The sequence below is a fragment of the Emys orbicularis genome, chromosome 9, assembly GCF_028017835.1.
Source record: "Emys orbicularis isolate rEmyOrb1 chromosome 9, rEmyOrb1.hap1, whole genome shotgun sequence".
In the NCBI taxonomy this organism is placed as follows: Eukaryota; Metazoa; Chordata; order Testudines; family Emydidae; genus Emys; species Emys orbicularis.
Window position 1 is genome coordinate 26432111 of NC_088691.1, and position 18952 is coordinate 26451062.

At 48.6% G+C, this 18952-nt stretch overlaps 1 protein-coding gene across 1 annotated transcript; it reads left to right on the forward strand.

Annotated features, from left to right (window-relative positions):
- The first annotated feature begins 700 nt into the window (after nt 1-700).
- ARR3 (arrestin 3) lies at nt 701-16263 on the forward strand. Its single transcript, XM_065410459.1, has 17 exons — nt 701-717; nt 2718-2748; nt 3227-3287; nt 3927-3971; nt 4407-4606; nt 5337-5396; nt 5767-5834; nt 6225-6360; nt 6960-7044; nt 8763-8835; nt 9671-9808; nt 10544-10627; nt 12152-12175; nt 12959-13011; nt 14144-14153; nt 15629-15631; nt 16164-16263. The coding sequence occupies exons 1-17, from the start codon at nt 701-703 to the stop codon at nt 16261-16263; spliced, it is 1188 nt and encodes a 395-aa protein (XP_065266531.1).
- Nucleotides 16264-18952: the final 2689 nt, after the last annotated feature.

Here is an 18952-nt window from a genome sequence, read left to right on the forward strand (position 1 = left end):
CTCATAGCCTGCTCCTCTGCTGTCCTGAGACGTATGAAAGAACCAGTGAGACCATAGCCTGAGACCCCAGGCTGAAAGAAGGCCCTGGCCTATCCTAATATCATAGTGTCCCATCAAACGTTGGACCTGTCATTGTGAGAACTAGGGCTCCTAGATATCTCACCCTGCTGACCCTAGGCTGTGGAACCAGGGGGCCGCCCAGGCCATGGCCTGGCCACTTTTTGGCTGGGCCAAACCTGAGTGGCACTGTGACCCCACGTGCCAGGTTGCAATGCGCAACGCCACTCACTCAGATTTGGAGGGGGTGGGTGTAGGGCAGGGGTTCTCAAACTGAGGGGTCAGGGGGTCGCAAGCTGTCAGCCTCCACCCCAAACCCCGCTTTGCCTCCAGCATTTATAATGGTGTTAAATATATTAAAAAGTGTTTTTAATTTATAAGCGGGGTCGCACTCAGAGGCTTGTTATGTGAAAGGGGTCACCAGTAAAAAAAGTTTGAGAACTATGGTGTAGAGGCTCATGGGCCAGGGGAGTCAGGCTGCTGGTGGGAGGGGGGCGCCTGAGAGGGGAAGAGGAGGGTCAGGTGGGAGGAGCGCAAATCTATGCTCCCTCCAAACTTTAAAGGGCTCTCTGAAGCCTCTGCTGCTGACTGTTTTCTTTTGCTTCCTTTTGCAGAACCCCTGCTGTGCAACGACTGATTGAAAATGTCAGACAGCTCCAAGTATGTCTTCCTCTTCCTTCTCCCACTATGTATTGGATTGGGGCACTGCAGAGTGCCAACATGCAGCACCCTTCACAGGAAAGAGGGGACCCCAAACACACTGGGTTAGCTCGCCCCAGCCCTAGTGGAGGCAGCCCATGCCCTACAGAGATCGGATGGAATGGGGTAAATGCCCATTGTTTTGAAGGCCTCAGCCCCCTCCAGGGGCAGTCCTGCAACCAGCCCATGTCGCCCTTTGCTCTCTCTCCATGTGGGACTGGGACGTGCCATCCTCCAGGGATGGGCAGGAGTCTCATGCACGTGTGTTTAGCAGTGGGTGACAGGGACTTTGCCTGGCTTTGGTGGCCCATCCGTCTCTCTGTCATGCATATGCAATGCCATCTGCTGGCATTATGCAAGCTCTCCCACTCTGTATCCAGCCCAGAGCACAGCCTGCGTCTGAGGGAAGCTAGGTGCTTAATGTTAGACTCGATACAAAGGGAACATGGGATTATGGTAATTGGAATTGACATTGAAGTCACTATCAGCTCCTTAGCATCAGCCTCCAGCTGGCAAGGATGTCCAAGGCAACTTTAATCCTCCAGAGTCTGGGCCAGGAGCCAGATGGACATAGGACCAGAGGAACTTCCAACCCAGTCAAGTGTCCCAGCTCCTGCCAAAATCAATCCAGTCCAGTGGTCCATTAAGTCCAGTGTCCTGGCCCAAGTAGTGGCCAGTTCTTGATACTTTAAAGGAGGAGGAACCCCACCATCACAAAAACCCGGCCCTTGTGGTAGGTCATATGTGCTGCAGTGTTCATGTGTAGTGGCTGGGCCCAGTGACTATACAGCCTGCATCCATCTCATAGATCAAGCAGTTTAACTTTGTTGCTGAAGGTCCCAAGTCCAGTCTCTTTTGATGAGAGCGGTGTCTGTATGCGTATGCAGCCACATCTATGTACATGGGGGATTCTCTCCTCACCACTGGGTGATCAGTCCATGCCAGGAAACAGGAGCATTGGAAGCCCATGTAACCTTTTATCCTGACTGCAGATAATGTCTAAGTGGGATGGGAACTTGCCCCACAGCATAAGCTTCCCTAAAGCATCAGAGTTTAGAGTTACTAAGGCCAGGTCTACACTACGGGGACTACAGCAGCAGAGTTATGGTGCCATAGATAGACTGGCATAACCTGTAGTGTAGACGCATCCTACAGCAACAGTAGGGTTTTTCTGCCATTGTAGGAAAACCACCTCCGCAGCTGCATTTACACTGTGGGTTAGATCGGCATAGCTCACCTGGGTGGATTTTCCCCATCCCTGAGCACATGTTGACTTATGTTTTAAGTGCAAACCAGGCCTGAGTGTTTGGCAACAGTAGCTCCCCGTCCTGTGGAGAAATCCACTCCCCAGTGCCAGCAGCTAGAGAGAATTGGGGGAATGCAGCAGCCCTACCTGAGGAACCTGAGACAGGAGCAGGAGCAGTGCCTGGCTGGCTGACCATATTCTACAGTGAAGGGATATATACACACAGCCTCCCTAACCCCAGGAGCTGTTCACTAGCCAACACTCTCACATTGCAGTTCCCTGCTTTCCTCCCCAGCCTCTAAAATATGGTCTGTGGCAACAGTATGTCCTCCACCTCTCCCCACCAGGCATATTCTCCTCATGATAGTGGGCAGAGAAATCCACAGCACAGAGAGCTCAGGGCATATGATATCTCCCTTCTCCCCAGCCATTTGAGTCTTGACCAGGCAGAAACAGGCAGGGGCTCAGTTTGGGGTCTGACCATGCAAGGGACTGAATCCCCAAAGATCCTGAATTCACATGCCCACTTCTCCGTAGCCAAGAGTTCTGGCTACAGACTCAGCCTCGCTCCCCGACTTCCTCCTAACTACCAGGTGAACTGACTCCCCTTCTCCTCCCTTTCTCTGAACACAGCACTTTGGCAGAGGCCAGCCTGCAGGGACTTGCAATCTTTTCCCAGACCTTCCCAACCCCTTTGTGTTTGTTTCCTCTGCAGGGTTTTTAAGAAGACCAGCCCCAATGGGAAGGTAAATACACGCTGAGCTTGGGCACGCCTGGGGGGCTGCAGAACACAGGCACATGCACATTTGTATCCCAGGACACTTTACCTGTTGAACTAAATTATATCTGATTTATCCAGGCACTACTAAGAGAGACCTGCAGGAACATGTGTGTCAGAGACTCCATACCAGGGGGATTCCCAACCCACCAGGGGTGCATTGTGGGGAATCCCTCCCCCTTCAATCTCTCTCTTGCTCTATTTCTGATACACCTGGCATGGTGCTATCATGGAGCTTTTCAGGAAGAATTTTTTTTTTAAATATAATGAAGTCCCTAAGTAATTATGGCTGTTCTGATAACTTGAATAATCACAGTATCGAGAGATCTCCATTCCCTGATCCCAGCCACAGCTACAAACTTGAAACTTCCACTGATCAAATGAAGAACAACAACCTGTTTCTTTGCTGTTCTTTTTTCTTTTCTCCCACCTCATGCTGCCTCCAGTTATCCATCTACTTGGGGAAGAGAGATTTCGTGGACCATGTAGATTCTGTGGAACCTGTAGGTGAGTGACGTTCTCTTCCCCATCCCATTCTGCAAGCCAGTATCCTCTTCATGTGACACTGCAGCTGATTGCTGTGTAGCTGGTTGTCACGTTACAAACAGAGGTTTCATGAGGCCAGATCCTCAGCTGGTGTAAAATGGCTTAGCTCCATATGTTCCAGTGGTCAGTGATTTTCAGTGGGAATAAGCAACAGGAGCAAGCGAGACTTGTGAGAAGCAAAAATTCTGGTTTCCTGCAAATATCTGTAACATAAGGCAAAGGTGGGAGAAACAGAAAATCTAGCCCGTAGGAGCAGGCAGACAGACACGTACTAGCTCTGCTCATGAAAATAGAAATGTGCCCATGACAGCATGAGCAGCTTGCCTGAGTATGTACCCAGGGGGTCAGGCAGAACTGTATATGGAGAAAACTGATCACTACATGGAAATGGTTTTGGAAGTATTTTAGGAAGCGGTAGCAGCTCTTCAACATGCAATTTCCCTATGGGATGAGCTAATGTCTCTGTAGATGGAGAAAGGAGCTACTTTTGTTGACTAAATTTTATGGATAAAGCGCATTTTTAAAAGGACATTCCCACCATTTGCAGCCCCACCTGTTGCGAAGGCTGAGCTCACCTGCACCTCTTGTGCTTATTTGCAGATGGTGTTGTCTTGATTGATCCAGAGTATCTGAAGGATAGAAAAGGTAACTCTCTGCAGCAATAAGATGCAAATGTTGAGGCTATGATATGCCTTGTGACTGTAGTTAGGTTAAAGTGCCTAGTGATCACCAGTCTCCCTATTCAAAGCAACCATTCCTGAGCCAGAGACGAAAGACTGTCTTTGTTTTCTGCTCTTCTCTTCTGTCTTGGGGACTGATTCTGAAGCTACCAGAGGCTCGAAGAAGGATTTCATGGATCTTCCTATCTTTGCACTGGGCTTTAGAGACCCAGCCCTAGATAATTGGGTCAGATTTTTGCCTGCACAAAAAAACTGCTTTTAATTTTGAAGAGTCATTAACATGGTCTCTTCTCTCGTCTCAATCCCGCTCCTCCACCTGCCCTTTCCTTATTTCCATTCCTTCCTTTTGCTCATCATCTTTTCTCTCTTTCAATTTCCATCTGTCCTGCCCTGGCCCCAGTGTATGTGACCCTGACTTGTGCATTCCGCTATGGCCGAGACGACCTGGATGTCATTGGCTTGACCTTCAGGAAGGACCTCTATGTCCTGAGCACTCAGATTTATCCTCCTGTGCCAGAACAGACGCCAACTTCCCTCACTCCTTTGCAGGAAAAGCTGCTGAAGAAGCTGGGCGAGCACGCTTACCCCTTCACTTTCGAGGTAGGAACTTCTCCACACACATGGCTCTTTCCATTCACACACTCCAGTATCTCTTGCTGTGCACAGTCTCTCTGGAGCTGTGAAGCAGTGGCCACTTCTCATGCTCCCCAACAAATGATCCAGGATCAGTGGCAACTAAGTCAAGGAGTTAACTCATGGTAGTATCCTTCTCAGCTACATCAGCTCAAAGGTGCTCCCATATTGCTGGGGGAGCAGTCTTGGGATTTTGTCCCTTGGGTAAGGGGTTGGGGCAGAACAAGCACGAGCATCAACTTGAACAGAAGCTTCCTATGGACAGACATAAAGCCCATGTCATAGACAGTGGCTTAAGAAATTATGAAGAGACTATGGGGCCCCAAATGAGGTGCTACCTTGAGGTGTGTGTGTGTGTGTGTGTGTGCATGAAGTTCCTTGCTCCATTTATGCCTTAGGGTGCTAATCCTCAGGCACACTCCTTATCTGAGCCTATAGCCATGATGGAAGAGGAAACTCACCTGCAGAACTCTGAGCTACTACCAAAATACCTGCCAGGGACACATCTATCCCACCATAAACCCCAAGCCTCAGGGGACTCCAGCTAGGGCTTTTGCCATCCTGACAGCCCTCAGTGCCAGGGATCACTGATCTGGAGTCAGACATTACAGTGAGTGAGGAGGAACCCGAGCTCTGATCGTGCTGTTCCGCTGGGTTGGGTTTGGTGTTCTTGGTAAAAATTTCCTCTCTCCCGCAGATGGCGACCAACTTGCCCTGTTCAGTCACTCTCCAGCCAGGACCAGATGATCTTGGAAAGGTGAGCTTGAGTTCTGCGTTTCATACCTATCATTGGCCTGAAAGAAAGACACAGGGTGGACGGATGAATTAAGAATCTGTCTCCAACAACTTCCCCCAACTTTAGGGCTCCAAAAATCACAGCTGCTTCCATTGTGGTGTCAAGCAAAATGGTACAGCCAGTTGAGGGGCAGCTCTGAGAGGGAGGTAGCACAGCCACTTCATGCAGAGACAGGGTCTTCAGAGAGGTTGAGGATACACACTGATGTGATGAGGAAGGGAGGTGAATAAATGTAACTATCAGCACTTATTATCCCTGGTGGAAGTTAAGGGGCCCTGTTCCATCCCGAGGCCTATCACAATAACCTTGTAGCCATCTGTGTTTTCCTCAGGCTTGTGGTGTAGACTTTGAGGTCAAAGGATTTTGTGCTGAAAATCTGGAGGAGAAAATTCACAAGAGGTAATTCCAGTGCATCCCTTCTTCCCCCATCACCCTAAAGCAAAAGAACCAAGTTTCTCCCCTCAGGCCAAATCCCTGCAGGAGGGCAGCCCTGGGTTTAGACTTCCAATGGAGGCCACAGGCTTTAGCCTCCATCATCCCTGCCTCATGCTTTTTGATTTAAGGGTGCCAGCCTCTGTTTCCATTTCTAATGCTTCTTAAGAGCAGACTTTCGTTTGCCCATGCACCCTGGTGCAGGGGAATAAAAGTGTTCATCTGTTTAAGCAAACAGACATTTTCCTCCATTCTTTTAGATCTAGCTGGGGGAGAAGGGTAGGTTATGGGTGGAACCCCCTGGGACAGACCCAATATCTCTGTGCTTACAGGCCTGGCCATTTCTCATCCCTGCAGGAATTCAGTGCGACTGGTGATCCGAAAGGTCCAGTTTGCCCCAGTAAATACGGGCCCAGCACCAAAGTCAGAGACTACCAGGCAATTCATGATGTCTGACAAGCCCCTACACCTCGAGGCCTCCTTGGATAAGGAGGTCTGTATTGAGTCTCTCCTCTGTACTCTTGCAAGTAGGGTCTGTCCCACACAGACTGGGACATGCTGGTCTTTCCCTTTGCTGCTGGAGACTGATTACAGCAGAAATGCTCAGCTGTGAAACTGAGGCTCCAGAAGAGGCTCTCGCACCCACTCCAGCCTGCTAACCTATTGTGCCTCTCAGCCTTCCAGCATCCATCATTCATTTGCGAACAAATCTGGGGGCTTCATCCCAGCCTGTACTTTTTAAGACATGATTTACCCAGGTGTGAATCCTCAGGAGTTTAGTCGGGCTGGAACTTTCTCTTCTATGTCTGTATTTCTAGTGCTTGGAAACAGACCCTCTCCACAGACCCAAGAAGACAAAGGATCCCCTCAGATCTGGGCTGTCCCCTTCTTGGAGAGGAGAGGTCCTGGTGCACATTGCATATGCATTCCCTTGGGTCCCTGCATCCTAGCTATTACAGGCCTCTCTTTCCATGGTGCCTCAACTTCTACTTATCTATTTAAGTCCTTACTTTGGTGCCCTTCACCATAGTATCTGGTTACTTCCTTAACTCCTGTTAGCGTGCAGTGTAACCAGATCCATTCTGATTGCAGATCTATTACCACGGAGACCCAATCACTGTCAATATTAATATCAACAACACCACCAACAAGATTGTGAAGAAAATTAAAATATCAGGTGAGCGAGAGCATGGTGCACATCCCCAGGCCTCAGCTTCATTCTTACCTCCTGTGCCCCACATTCTTCCTTTTGCCCTCTGCCCTACACTTGGCTCATGCCCCACACCCTGGGGCAGACCTTTAAAACACCTCTGTGAGAGTCAGGTTTTATAAATAAGTGTGCACATGGGCCCAATAGGCAGGGCCGGCTCTAGCGTTTTTGCCGCCCCAAGCAGCAAAAAGCAAAAAAAACAAAAAAAACCCGCCGCGACGGCAGCTCTACCGCCGCTTCATTCTACGGCGGCAATTCGGCGGCATGTCCTTCGCTCTGAGAGGGAGTGACGGCCCCGCAGCTGAATTGCCGCCGAACGGCCGGACATGCCGCCCCCCTCTTCATTGGCCGCCCCAGGCACCTGCTTGCTACGCTGGTGCCTGGAGCCGGCCCTGCCAATAGGTGAACTGTGCTGGTTGGGCACAAGGCCAAATGCCTCACCCTCTTTTCTTCCCCACTCTCCCAGGCCCAGAGAGTAAATCCCTGTGCCTGCTTCTCCTCTCGCTTGCACCAGTTCTACACCTGTGTAGTTCCACTGACTTCAGTGGGGTTATACCTCCTTTAAACCAATGCATGGGAGGGAAGAACCAGGTTCTCTGTATGGTTTAGGGCTGCGGTTTAGAGACACAATAGTTTCATAGCCATCATAGAGCTCAGACTGTTAGGGGAGGGATGAGATGTAAAACAACGGAGAGGCCAGAAGCAGGGCTGGCTCCAGGCACCAGCCTGGCAAGCAGGTGCTTGGGGAAGCCACTCCGGAGAGGGGCGGCAGGTCCAGCTGTTCGGCGGCAATTCGGCGGACAGTCCCTCACTCCCGCTCGGAGCGAAGGACCTCCCGCCGAATTGCCGCCGCAGATCACGATCACGGCTTTTTTTTTTTTTTTTTGGCTGCTTGGGGCGGCCAAAACCCTGGAGCCGGCCCTGGCCCGAAGCCTGCACTACGTGTGTCATGCTCCAACTTTATCAAAGCTGTAAATTTAGTGGTTGAATGACTAGGAAAATCCTTGGGAAGCCCCCTGATATTCCACTGATTTAAGGAACTACCTCCTGAGATGCTATAGAGCTGCAGTGTCACAGGGGCATGCACAAGGGGGGGGGCAAGCAGGAGCATACCCCCCCCCCTCCAATCTCAGTGTGTCTCTACAGCCCAGGGAGGGAAGAAGCAGCAGGGTGGCTGGCTGCTAGCTGAGCTCCTCCTTCCCTGATCCCTGCAGGTGCAGTCTGCGGCTTCTCCCTCCCTGCTGCTGGAATCCCAGGTGTTGTCTCTGCCTCTAGCCCTGACTCACCTCAGTGGGTGCCTGCAAAGCAGGCAGCAGTGCTGGGACTCCAGCAGCGGGGAAGAAGCAGCAGTGTAAGGGGAGGGGGAGGAGGAGTTCAGCTGGCAGCCAGCCGCCCTGCTGCTTCCTCCCTCCCCAGGGGCATCAGGGACACAGAGAGTGCAGCTGCCAGGGGAGCTGCTGCCATCTTGCTGCTGGGCATCCCCGCCAGGGTGTCCTGAGAAATCTGGAGCGGGGGGTGTCACGCGAACCTTTCATTTGTGTGTGTTTAATGTGCCCCTCCGAAAGCGGTCAAATTTCAATTCCTGCGCTTGCCTCTGTATAGGGCCAAGGACAGTGTGTGCAACATTCTATGTGATACGCATGTCATTGCCATGATAGAATTGTGTTCCTTTTCTCTCTGATCAGTCGAGCAGATCACGGATGTGGTTCTCTATTCGCTGGACAAATATATGAAGAACGTGTGCACAGAAGAGATAATGTAAGTTAGAGGAGGTAGCAGCTCATATACCACTGGGCTTGGCTGGCCAATAGAGTGATGGAGAGAGAGAGAGAGTCAAGGAGTGGGAAGAGAAAGATGGGGAAAGAGAGGAGACAGGAAAGATGACATTTCAATGCGGAGCAAGAATATCCAGAGTTCTAATAGTAAATAGGAAAAAAGCAACAGAGCTTTGGAAGGGATATAAACCCCCATGCATCAGGGCACAAGCCACTGTCTAACTACTGGGGGCTAGGAGAAAACTTCCCTGGGGACAGATTGTCACACGGCTGCCCACAGCAGGGTCCTTGCAACTTTCTCTGGAGCATCTGGTGCTGGCCACTGTCAGAGACAGGATACTGCGTGGACTAGATGGGTCACAGGTCAGATCCAATCTGGCAGTTCCTGTGTAAAAGAAGAGGGATAAAGAAAAGGGGAGGAGGAATAGAAAGGAGAGTGGAAGAGACAAAAGGAGACATAGAAGCTGGGGGATACAGCCAGCAGGCGTGTGTGTGTGTGTGTGTGTGTGTGTGTGTGTGTGTGTGTGTGTGTGTGTGTGTGTGTGTGTGTGTGTGTGTGTTGGGGTGGGAAATAGAGATTCTCCTCTTCCTGGGGCATACAGACAGCAGGGTTGGGGGAAGGGATCAGGTAGTGTGCTGTGGCCTTGCTCTGCCCAGACGCATCTGCTCTGGGTCCATAATCACAAGCCGTTCCCTGGTGCAGCAGCAGGCAGCTCAGGATCCTAGCTTTCCAATGGGTTACATGCAATTGTCATTACTCTGTTCTCTGTTGGGACTTTGGTGGCTGTTCTGAGCTTTCCTCTCTGCATCCCTTTCAGTGAGACTGTGGCTGCCAATTCCACATTCTCCAAAAGCTACACAGTGACTCCCAGCCTATCATCCAACCGTGAGAAGCGTGGCCTGGCACTTGACGGCAAACTCAAACATGAGGACACCAACCTGGCCTCCACCACCGTGTAAGAGAAAGGCCTCCACCCTGCCAACCATGTTCTCCGGCTGATCTCTTTGCTTCTCTTATCAGTCTCTGCCAGACAACCACTTCCCACACACCACTCGCACTTTGTACCATCCAGTGCTGCTTGCCAGTACCTAGGTACCCAAACCTTGAGCTGCAGCCTCCACTCCTGCTAGTCCAGTCCTGGGCCCCTACACACTGCTTACGTACCTAGATCCTGTCCTGCCTCAGTCCCTGCAGCTCTGTTTCTAAGACCTTCTTGAGCAGAGACTGTTAATCATGCTGAAGAATTTGTTGAGTTTGTGATGAGGATGCCACACCCACTGATCCATCTTGCAGGTGAGAGGTAAACCCATGGGCCTGACCATGATCTTTAAAAGATCCCATCGCACTTTTTCCAAAAGCAGGTGCATCAGCCCTAGTGTCCTGATAAAATTCCAGCGGAGGTAATTACCATCTACCCCCAGAAATTCCTCCATGCTTTCAGCTACATTAGTCTTCCCTTCCTTTGTGCCATATGGCTGTGCAGTTAAACAGCTACAGTACTTCCCTCTGCACAAGATGGAGCCCTATGGCAGTCACAGATTATAAGATTTTTATGGCATTGTTGTGGTGGCTTAAACCTATCTCAGTAGCTGTCATCCTGATCATCAGGCAACAAATTCAGCCCCCTCTGATCACATGGCATCTCATCCCAGGTCATCTTCTGACCTCTTTTCTGTGCTTTTTCTTGTAGACTGAGAGCTGGGATGGACAAGGAGGTATTGGGGATCCTGGTGTCCTACAAAGTGAAGGTCAACCTGGTGGTATCCAGAGGAGGGTGAGCATCTCTCTGGTACATAGAGTGTAACTCTTTGGTGTAAGAGTTGTGTGTTTGAACAACACCTAGCATAACAGTGTCCTAGTCCATGACTGGAGCTCCTAGGCACTACCACAATACTACTACAGCTAATCATAATAATACTGACATGTACTGACCAGGGAAATAGCTAATAACTGGATTTCTTAGTTTGCCTTTGGGGCCCCCTCTGTACCCTACAAACACTTAAGCCAGGGGTACTCGAACTACATTGCACCGCGACTCCCTTCTGACAACAAAAATTACTATACAACCCAAGGAGCGGGGGCCAAAGCCTGAGCCTGCCCGAGCCCCACCGCCCCAGGTGGAGGGGGCCAAAGCCTGAGCCCGCCTGAGCCCCACTGCCCCAGGTGGAGGGGGCCGAAGCCTGAGCCCGCCCGAGCCCCACTGCCCTGGGTAGACGGGGCCAAAGCCTGAGCCCGGCCGAGCCCCACTGGCCTGGCTGGAGGGGGCCGAAGCCTGAGCCCGCCCGAGCCCCACTGCCCCGGGTGGAGGGGGGCCGAAGCCTGAGCCTGCCCGAGCCACATCGTCAGCCAACTGCTCCCTTTCCCCCCAGCACCTTCTGCCCACTGCAAAACAGCTGATCGTGGCGGGCGGGAGGCGCTGGGAGAGAGGAGGAGGAGTTGATCGGAAGGGCCACCAGTGGACAGGAGGCGCTGGGGAGGGAAAGGGAGGAGTTGGCTGCTGATGGGTGCTGAGCATCCACTAATTTTTGGAGCACCCACAGAGTCGGCGCCTATGCCCAGGTGAGGGGCCTGTAACCTGAGCCCCGCCACACAGGGCTGAAGCTGTCGGGCTCGGGCTTCTGGCTCAGGCTTCGGCCCGGGCCCCAGCAAGTCTAATGCGAGACCTGGCAACCCCATTAAAATGGCTTTGCGACCCACTTTGGGGTCCTGACCCACAGTTTGAGAACCACTGACTTAAGTCATCCGGGCATTGACTTGGGTCATCCACATGGCTTCCATTCTTTGGATTCTCAATGATTCCCACCCCTTTGCTCCCAGGTCACATCCTCATTTATACCACTGCACCTCACTTTATTACCAAACATTCTCTAATGCCCCACATTCTCATAAGCAAACAAGGGAGATGTGGTGGAGATAAAATTCCTATAAGGTGAATGCATAACTGGTTAAAGACCATACTCAAAGAAAGAAGTTATCAAAGATTCATTGTCAAACTGGGAGAGCGTATGTAATGGGGTGCCACAGGAGTCAGTTCTAGGTCTAGTACTATTCAGTATTTTCATTTATGATTTGGGTAATGGAGTGGAGAGTATGGGACTCTTGACACATCACCACAGGATACCTGGGTGCCATGACAGCAGGGACCTGTGAAGGGTGTCATTCACCTGCCCAAGATAACTGTGACACGAAATGAAAAGCCTCATTGTCCAGAAGGGGACATTTTCCACTCATTCATTACGTTTGTATTTGTTGTACTGTTCTTTAGCTGAATTCTGTGTTCTTTCTTTCATCCCCACAGCATCCTGGGAGATCTCACTTCAAGGTAAAGAATGAGTCAGTTGACAGGTGTCTATCAGGAATGGTGTCCCTGCTTATGGAGCTTTGCAATCGGATGGTGCACGGGGCCCAGAGACAATGAATCCTCCTTTCACTGTACAGGAATGAATATCAAGCCGCCCCCACAGCTTCACACCTCCAAACACACACACACATGCACACACACTTTCAGACACCTTGCGTGAAGATGTGATTGTCAAGCCCCACACCGCCTGTGTGACACCTTCCTGTGTCCTGCTAGTGGGTGGCTCCTCTTCTCTGGGCTCTCATATTCCCTGCTCAGCCATTAGTGCAATTACCCAGCAGATGACTTGTGCTAAGAGAACTTCACTCAAAGTTGAGGACACAGTGGATCAAGTAGAAAATCCAAGGCCTTTTCTGACCCAAAGCATGATTTGCAGCCTGACCTCTCTCCAATCCACTCTCTGAGCTGTATTTTGCAGCGCCATTCAGGGAGTTGGATGGTGTTTCTAATGCAGAACACACAGCTGCTCCCCACGCTGTCCTTGTCCCACAAAAGTTAAGGTTACATTTTAACACATATCAGTTTTAATTACGATTTTGATTATCTGATTGTTGCAAAGCATTGTGGGATGTTTTGATGACTGCCAGGGTGCTATAAGCAAGCCTGAGCAGAGACAGCCAGACCTGTACTCATGCCCATTGAAAAGGCCATCAGTTCCGGAGGATTTAACATATTCTGTGCTCTTCCCTCACAACTGTCTCTGTGTAATTTTCCCCTTTAAGAGATGTGTGCTTTTCCTTCCAGCGATGTTGGTGTTGAGCTGCCTCTTATTCTGATGCACCCAAAGCCCACTGATGGTAAGTGATCACGCTGGAATACAATTTTCACTAGGGAAGCAGCAGGGAGGAAACGCATTCACATTCATGAAGGTGTCAGAAACACTAGTGATATCGGTTATCCCTAAGGCCAGGTGAAGCAGTTCAGCTCAGAGAAGACCCAACCCAGATGGAAACAAACCTCAGAGCCTTTCCAGGGTGGGATCAGTTCATTTGCCCTTTTCTCTGTGGCTCTGTTCCTTCCAACATGGCCAGGCCTGGAAACTCTAACACACCCTGAAAGAGAGAGGCTTGTATTATTCTCTCTCCAAACCGAGCTTCCACACTTTCTGAAACTGACCCATCACTGGGTCAGTTCCCATGATGTACTGCACAGTGTGCCAATGATGAAAAAGGCACAGGCTGTGCTTTCCAAAATCCATTGTTTCCAATGGATTTGGAGTCAGTCAGAGCTGTTCCCACTTACATTTTAGCCATGATCTGTCTATGGCGTGCAAGGGGGGGTCTCCCGTAAGTTTGCCACCTCTCCAGATCTTGACAGGACCATCTCGTTTCCTGCAAACTTATCTTGCAGAACACGCAACTACATCATCACACCAGTATGCTGCATTGTGATGGCACAAACATCACAACTTCATGATGCCATGGGTTTGTAGTGGAGGACAAATTTTTAAGGGTGGTGATCCAATGCCCACCCAAGACTTGAGGCTAAAGCTCTGCTGGAGCAAAGGTCCTATTTTGCAATTGTGTGTCTGAGCCACTAAACACAACACATGTAACGGGAGAGCTGTGAACTGTGCTTAATGTTTATTTAGCAGAATTGAGTGGAGTCATTTTATAATAAACACAAAACTCCACAATGTGTGTAGTGTAGTGTAGTGGAAGATTTGACTTTGTCTTGAGATCTAGACTGAGAAATATTCACAAGGTTGTATGGTGTCTCAGCCACATGTCAATTACTGATCTTCCACAGTAACTCTGCAGATAAAACACACAACCCCTTTCAGTTATTTGCCCCAGAATATGTCTTTCCAATAGAAATATCCCAGTAGTAAGAACATGTCCTTTTGAAATGCCTGTTTCAGACTAACCTCTGTGTGTGTCTCTCAATCTTTCTCTGCCTCCCCGTGATGTGTTTATAAATGGACTATAGACAAGCCAAGGTAAGGAAAAGGTTTCTCGGCCTCTACACCAACACTTTCTGTAAGAAATCTGTGACATAAACGCATTGGAGATAGATGCAATACTAAATAACCTGCTCCCATTTCAATATGGAGTCTCCTGTAAGTGTCTTGGACCAAAAGATCCATCATAGATCTCAGGCTCAGGCCCCACAAACTTGTGCTCTCTACATCACAACAGACACTATGACATTACAATGTGATGTCACTGCTAAAATGAGCATTGTCATAGCGGGAGGAGAAACCAGAGCTGGGAGAGAGGCATGTTTGCAGCTTAATTTTGTTTATTTTATAGTTTCCTGGCTTTTCTTCTCCTTGCTAAAATCACACTGGCCCCTGTTGTTTCAGATCCAAACTGTGTTGTCTATTTCAATGTTACTTCATTATTTTCTGGAGGGAGTTGCTGTCACGGACTTGGCTCCATAGATACATGCACTGCTCTGTTGCTATGATAGATGGCCCACTGATGGAGATTTCTGTCCCTTGCTCCAATCAGCACAGCTCAGAACACAGACTACAGCTTTCCCAGTACTGTTGCTTCCTTGGTAATCTCAGCTGGCTCCAGCTCACTTAAGCTTAGTGGCAGCTGGAGGCTGCACTCCAGGCACTGGACTACAGGAAACTGTAACCAAAACAAAATCCAGAATATCCCTAGAGAGAGGGCACTTGCTGAATTCTTAACAGCAATAAATCCTGTAACTACCTTAATTGGTGTAGGAAATGACTAAAGCATCCAAAAACTATCCCAACAGGACACAAATCCACCAGGATTATTAGCACCAAATCCTGCTATGTGCCAATGAATTATATATTGAGAGCCAGCCTCATAAGATAAAGTCCTGTGTTGCCCTGGTAATTCTGTTTAGCTCCAGAACACTCTAGCCAAAGGACTCTAATGGTGAAATCCCACTTCCCCAGCTGGCAGCAATTTATACTGACCAAAACACCAGGATGGAGTTGCCACGCTTACACGTTTGCCCACTAGGAAATCTCACAATGCCAAATCCATCCCCCACTCCGAAGTCCACCAGCTATGAATTTGATCTGTAGTTACAAGACCGTGAAAGACCCATTTTTGTGTCTAGTTATATCCTGCAAGCTGCTGCTGCGGGACACTGGAGAAATGCATGAAAATCAGAACAGTACTTTGGGAACAGGCAGAGTCCAGGAGCTGCCTGTGCCTAGATAAACTACTCACATGTTCTCACAGCAAAGAATGTGCCCTTTATAGCCCCTCTGTGGGCCTAGTCAGGATATTTCAAATTTCTCTTAGGAGCACGGAACCCCCTGATCGGTCCCTTTCCTACCCACTTGCACTTCATGCAGTTTGTCGAATCACTTTGTATTCTTGACATTTTGGAACCTGTTTTGCTGAATTTTCTCCTTTTTTTCCTTCTGTTCCCTTTTGTGCCTCTTTCTCTGTTTCATGGTGTCATTTTGCATTTCCCTCTTGCAAGGAGGTAATTAATCCTCTTTATGTCTCTCTGTCTCCATTTTTTTTGTTTGTTTTATCACTGTGTAAAACTTTGTCTTCAGAAATCTCTTTAGATGCAGGTTTCCCCCCTCCATACACACACCTAGCTGAGTGTCCTGGGCAGAATTGCATTGCTGCTGCTGGTAAAAGTCTCAGCCACTTGAGTAGCTATTTACTACTATTTATCAGCACATCTTGTGGATTTCCTTCAGTAAATGTCCCCCACTGCACTGTCCTTATCAGTTAGCACTCCGAGCCTCCTGGGGCCAGGGCTGAAATATGTACAGAAGGCAAAGCACTGTTCCTCAGCAGAACATGTGCATTGAGGAGTCCTGTGAGGCTGGGTGTCAACAGAAAGTGGACATTGTCTCCATGGTCCTGATGATTTGAGCAGGGACTTCACCCTTTTGGGACTTCCACACTGTGACCCTCCCTCCTCTCCCCCCCGAGGCAGATGATGTGTGTAGTCACCAAAGTCCCAATTTTGAGACCTTATCATGCTGTCTTCTTCTCTCCAGTGAGGAGGACATTGTGATTGAGGAATTTGCTCGCCAAAAACTCAAGGGGGAGAAAGACGACGAAGATGAGAAGGAGGAAGCTGACAAAGACGAAAGCTAATCTGCTGCCCTGCCCAGCCCAGCCAAAACATGCGGTAGTGACCACTCCAGTGCACATAGATTTTTTAGAGCAGTCCCTGATGTACCAATCTTATATGTGTGGTGTGATACAATCATCATTTGTTAGCAACTGTAACTATTTGAATGCTGTCAAGGAAATGTGTTACATTCTGTTTATGCCACTCACTGGAATGCTGCAAAGTTATGCAATTTCTTTATAAATAAAACTGTATAAACTGAAATGTGCTGGAATCCATTTATTTTGGCTTTGGTTTTACTCTGATCACTTCCTCACAAGTCATGGAAGAGCTTACAAGCTAGAGGCAAAGTTGGTGCACAAGTCCCTGTGTCTCTTTCACAACAGCACCAGCTAGGTGGACACCACCCCAAGGCAAGGGTCAAGTCCAAAACAAATTGTTTTTTATAAACATGTTATTAAATGAGAATGTTCAGCATATGCTGTATATACTATTCTTGTAACGAGTTCAGATCTGGAACAGCCTTCCAAGGGGAGCAGTGGGGCAAAAAACTTAATTTGTTTCAAGACTGATCTTGATAAGTTTATGGAGGGGATGGTGTGATGAGGTTGCCTAAAATGGCATATGCCACCCATCTGCGACTGCTATTAGCAAATATCTCCAATGGCGAGAGAGAGGACCCTAGATGTAGAGTTACTACAGAGAATTCTTTCCCAGCTGTCTGGATGGTGGGTCTCACCCACATGCTCAGAGTCTGACTGTCATAACTATAAAAGGAAGGGTAACAGCCCTCCTGTGTACAATACTATAAAATCCCTCCTGGCCAGAGACTCCAAAATCCTTTTACCTGTAAAGGGTTAAGAAGCTCAGGTAACCTGGCTGACTCCTGACCCAAAGGACCAATAAGGGGACAAGATACTTTCAAATCTTGGTGGGGGGAAGGCTTTTGTTTGTGCTCTTTGTTTTGGTGGGAGTTCGCTCTTGGGACTAAGAGGGACCAGACATCAATCCATGTTCTCCAAATCTTTCTGAACAAGTCTCTCATATTTCAAACTTGTAAGTACAGCCAGGCAAGGCGTGTTAGTTTTATCTTTGTTTTCTCAACTTGTAAATGTACTTTTGCTAGGGTGTTTACCTCTGTTTGCTGTAACTTTGAACCTAAGGCTAGAGGGGGGTCCTCTGGGCTCTTTAAGTTTGATTACCCTGTAAAGTTATTTTCCATCCTGATTTTACAGAGATGATGTTGACCTTTTTCTTTAATTAAAAGCCTTTTTTAATAACCTGATTGATTTTTCCTTGTTTTTAGATCCAAGGGGATTGGGTCTGGATCCACCAGGAGTTGGTGGGAGAAAGGAGGGGGGATGGTTAATTTCTCCTTGTTTTAAGATCCAAGGGGTTGGATCTGTGTTCACCAGGGAGTTGGTGGAAGAGTCTCTCAAGGCTACCCAGGGAAGGGAGTTAGCCCATTGGGAGTGGTGGCAGCGGACCAGATCTAAGCTGGTAGTTAAGCTTAAAAGTTTTCATGCAGGCCCCCACATCTGTACCCTAAAGTTCAGAGTGGGGAAGGAGCCTTGACACTGACTGATCATCATGTTTGAAGTCAGGAAGGGATTTTTCCCCAGGTCAGATTGGCAGAGAACCTGGGGAGGTTTTTTTGCCTTCCTCTACAGCATGGGGAATGGGTCACTTGCTGGTTTGAACTAGAGTAAACAGTGGATTCTCAGTAACTCAGCCAGAGGTTGTGGGTCTATTGCAGGAATAAGTGGGTGAGGTTCTGTGACCTGCGATGTGGAAGAGGTCAGACTAGATGATCATGAGTGCCCCTTCTGGCCTTAAGGTCTATGAGTCTATGATTTACACACAAAACCCTTTCAAATCTGCCACAGTCCAATGACGTTAGTTTGCCTGCTCTGGAATTAGGTGATGTCATTGGGGTTGGTCTCTCTCTCCTCTCATCCCAAATGCCCAGCCTGCATCATTTTGCTTATGCAGACCAACATAAGGACAGGAGATTGTATTTACTGCACCTGCTCAAGAAGCTGAAGTCGCTGATGGCTGGTGAGGTGCAAAACTGGATCTCACAGGACCTAAAACATGATAAGAGTGAGCTTTGAGGTAATTATGTGCTGACTACACTTCAGCCAGGCCATTTGGCACCAATTGCAGAAGAGGATGGAACCAGCAGGATCATATTTGTCATCCATGTTTAACTGTGATTGTGACAACAGTTGACCAAAACCCCATAACAGCATTACAGTCAATATCTAGTGCTCTGTGGCAAGCAAGATCTAAATTCTGCAACAAGGTTCCTTGGATTTTCTGAAGGGTGCAGAGACTGGAAATTCTGTGGCAGCTAAATTTAAATGTTAAAAAAGATGTTTAAAATTAAATATGTAAAAGAATAATACAGTCAATACTATGCACTCTTTTTTATTGTGTTATTAAACTCAATGTATTTTTACCCTGGCCCCACATGTTCTGTTTGGATTGACAATGCATAACTTCATCATAGAAGCTATGATGAAAATAAGTTCCGGCAGCTAGAAAGGCATTGCAGTTTGGGAGCTGGACATTGCTGCTAAAATGAACAACAGTGATGTAAACTGTTATATTTAGACTTCAGAGTTAATACAACATTAAGATGAATGGGGCATTTCACACCTCAGACCTACTGCTTGAGTCTGTCTGCAAACTCAGGCAGTTATCATTGCC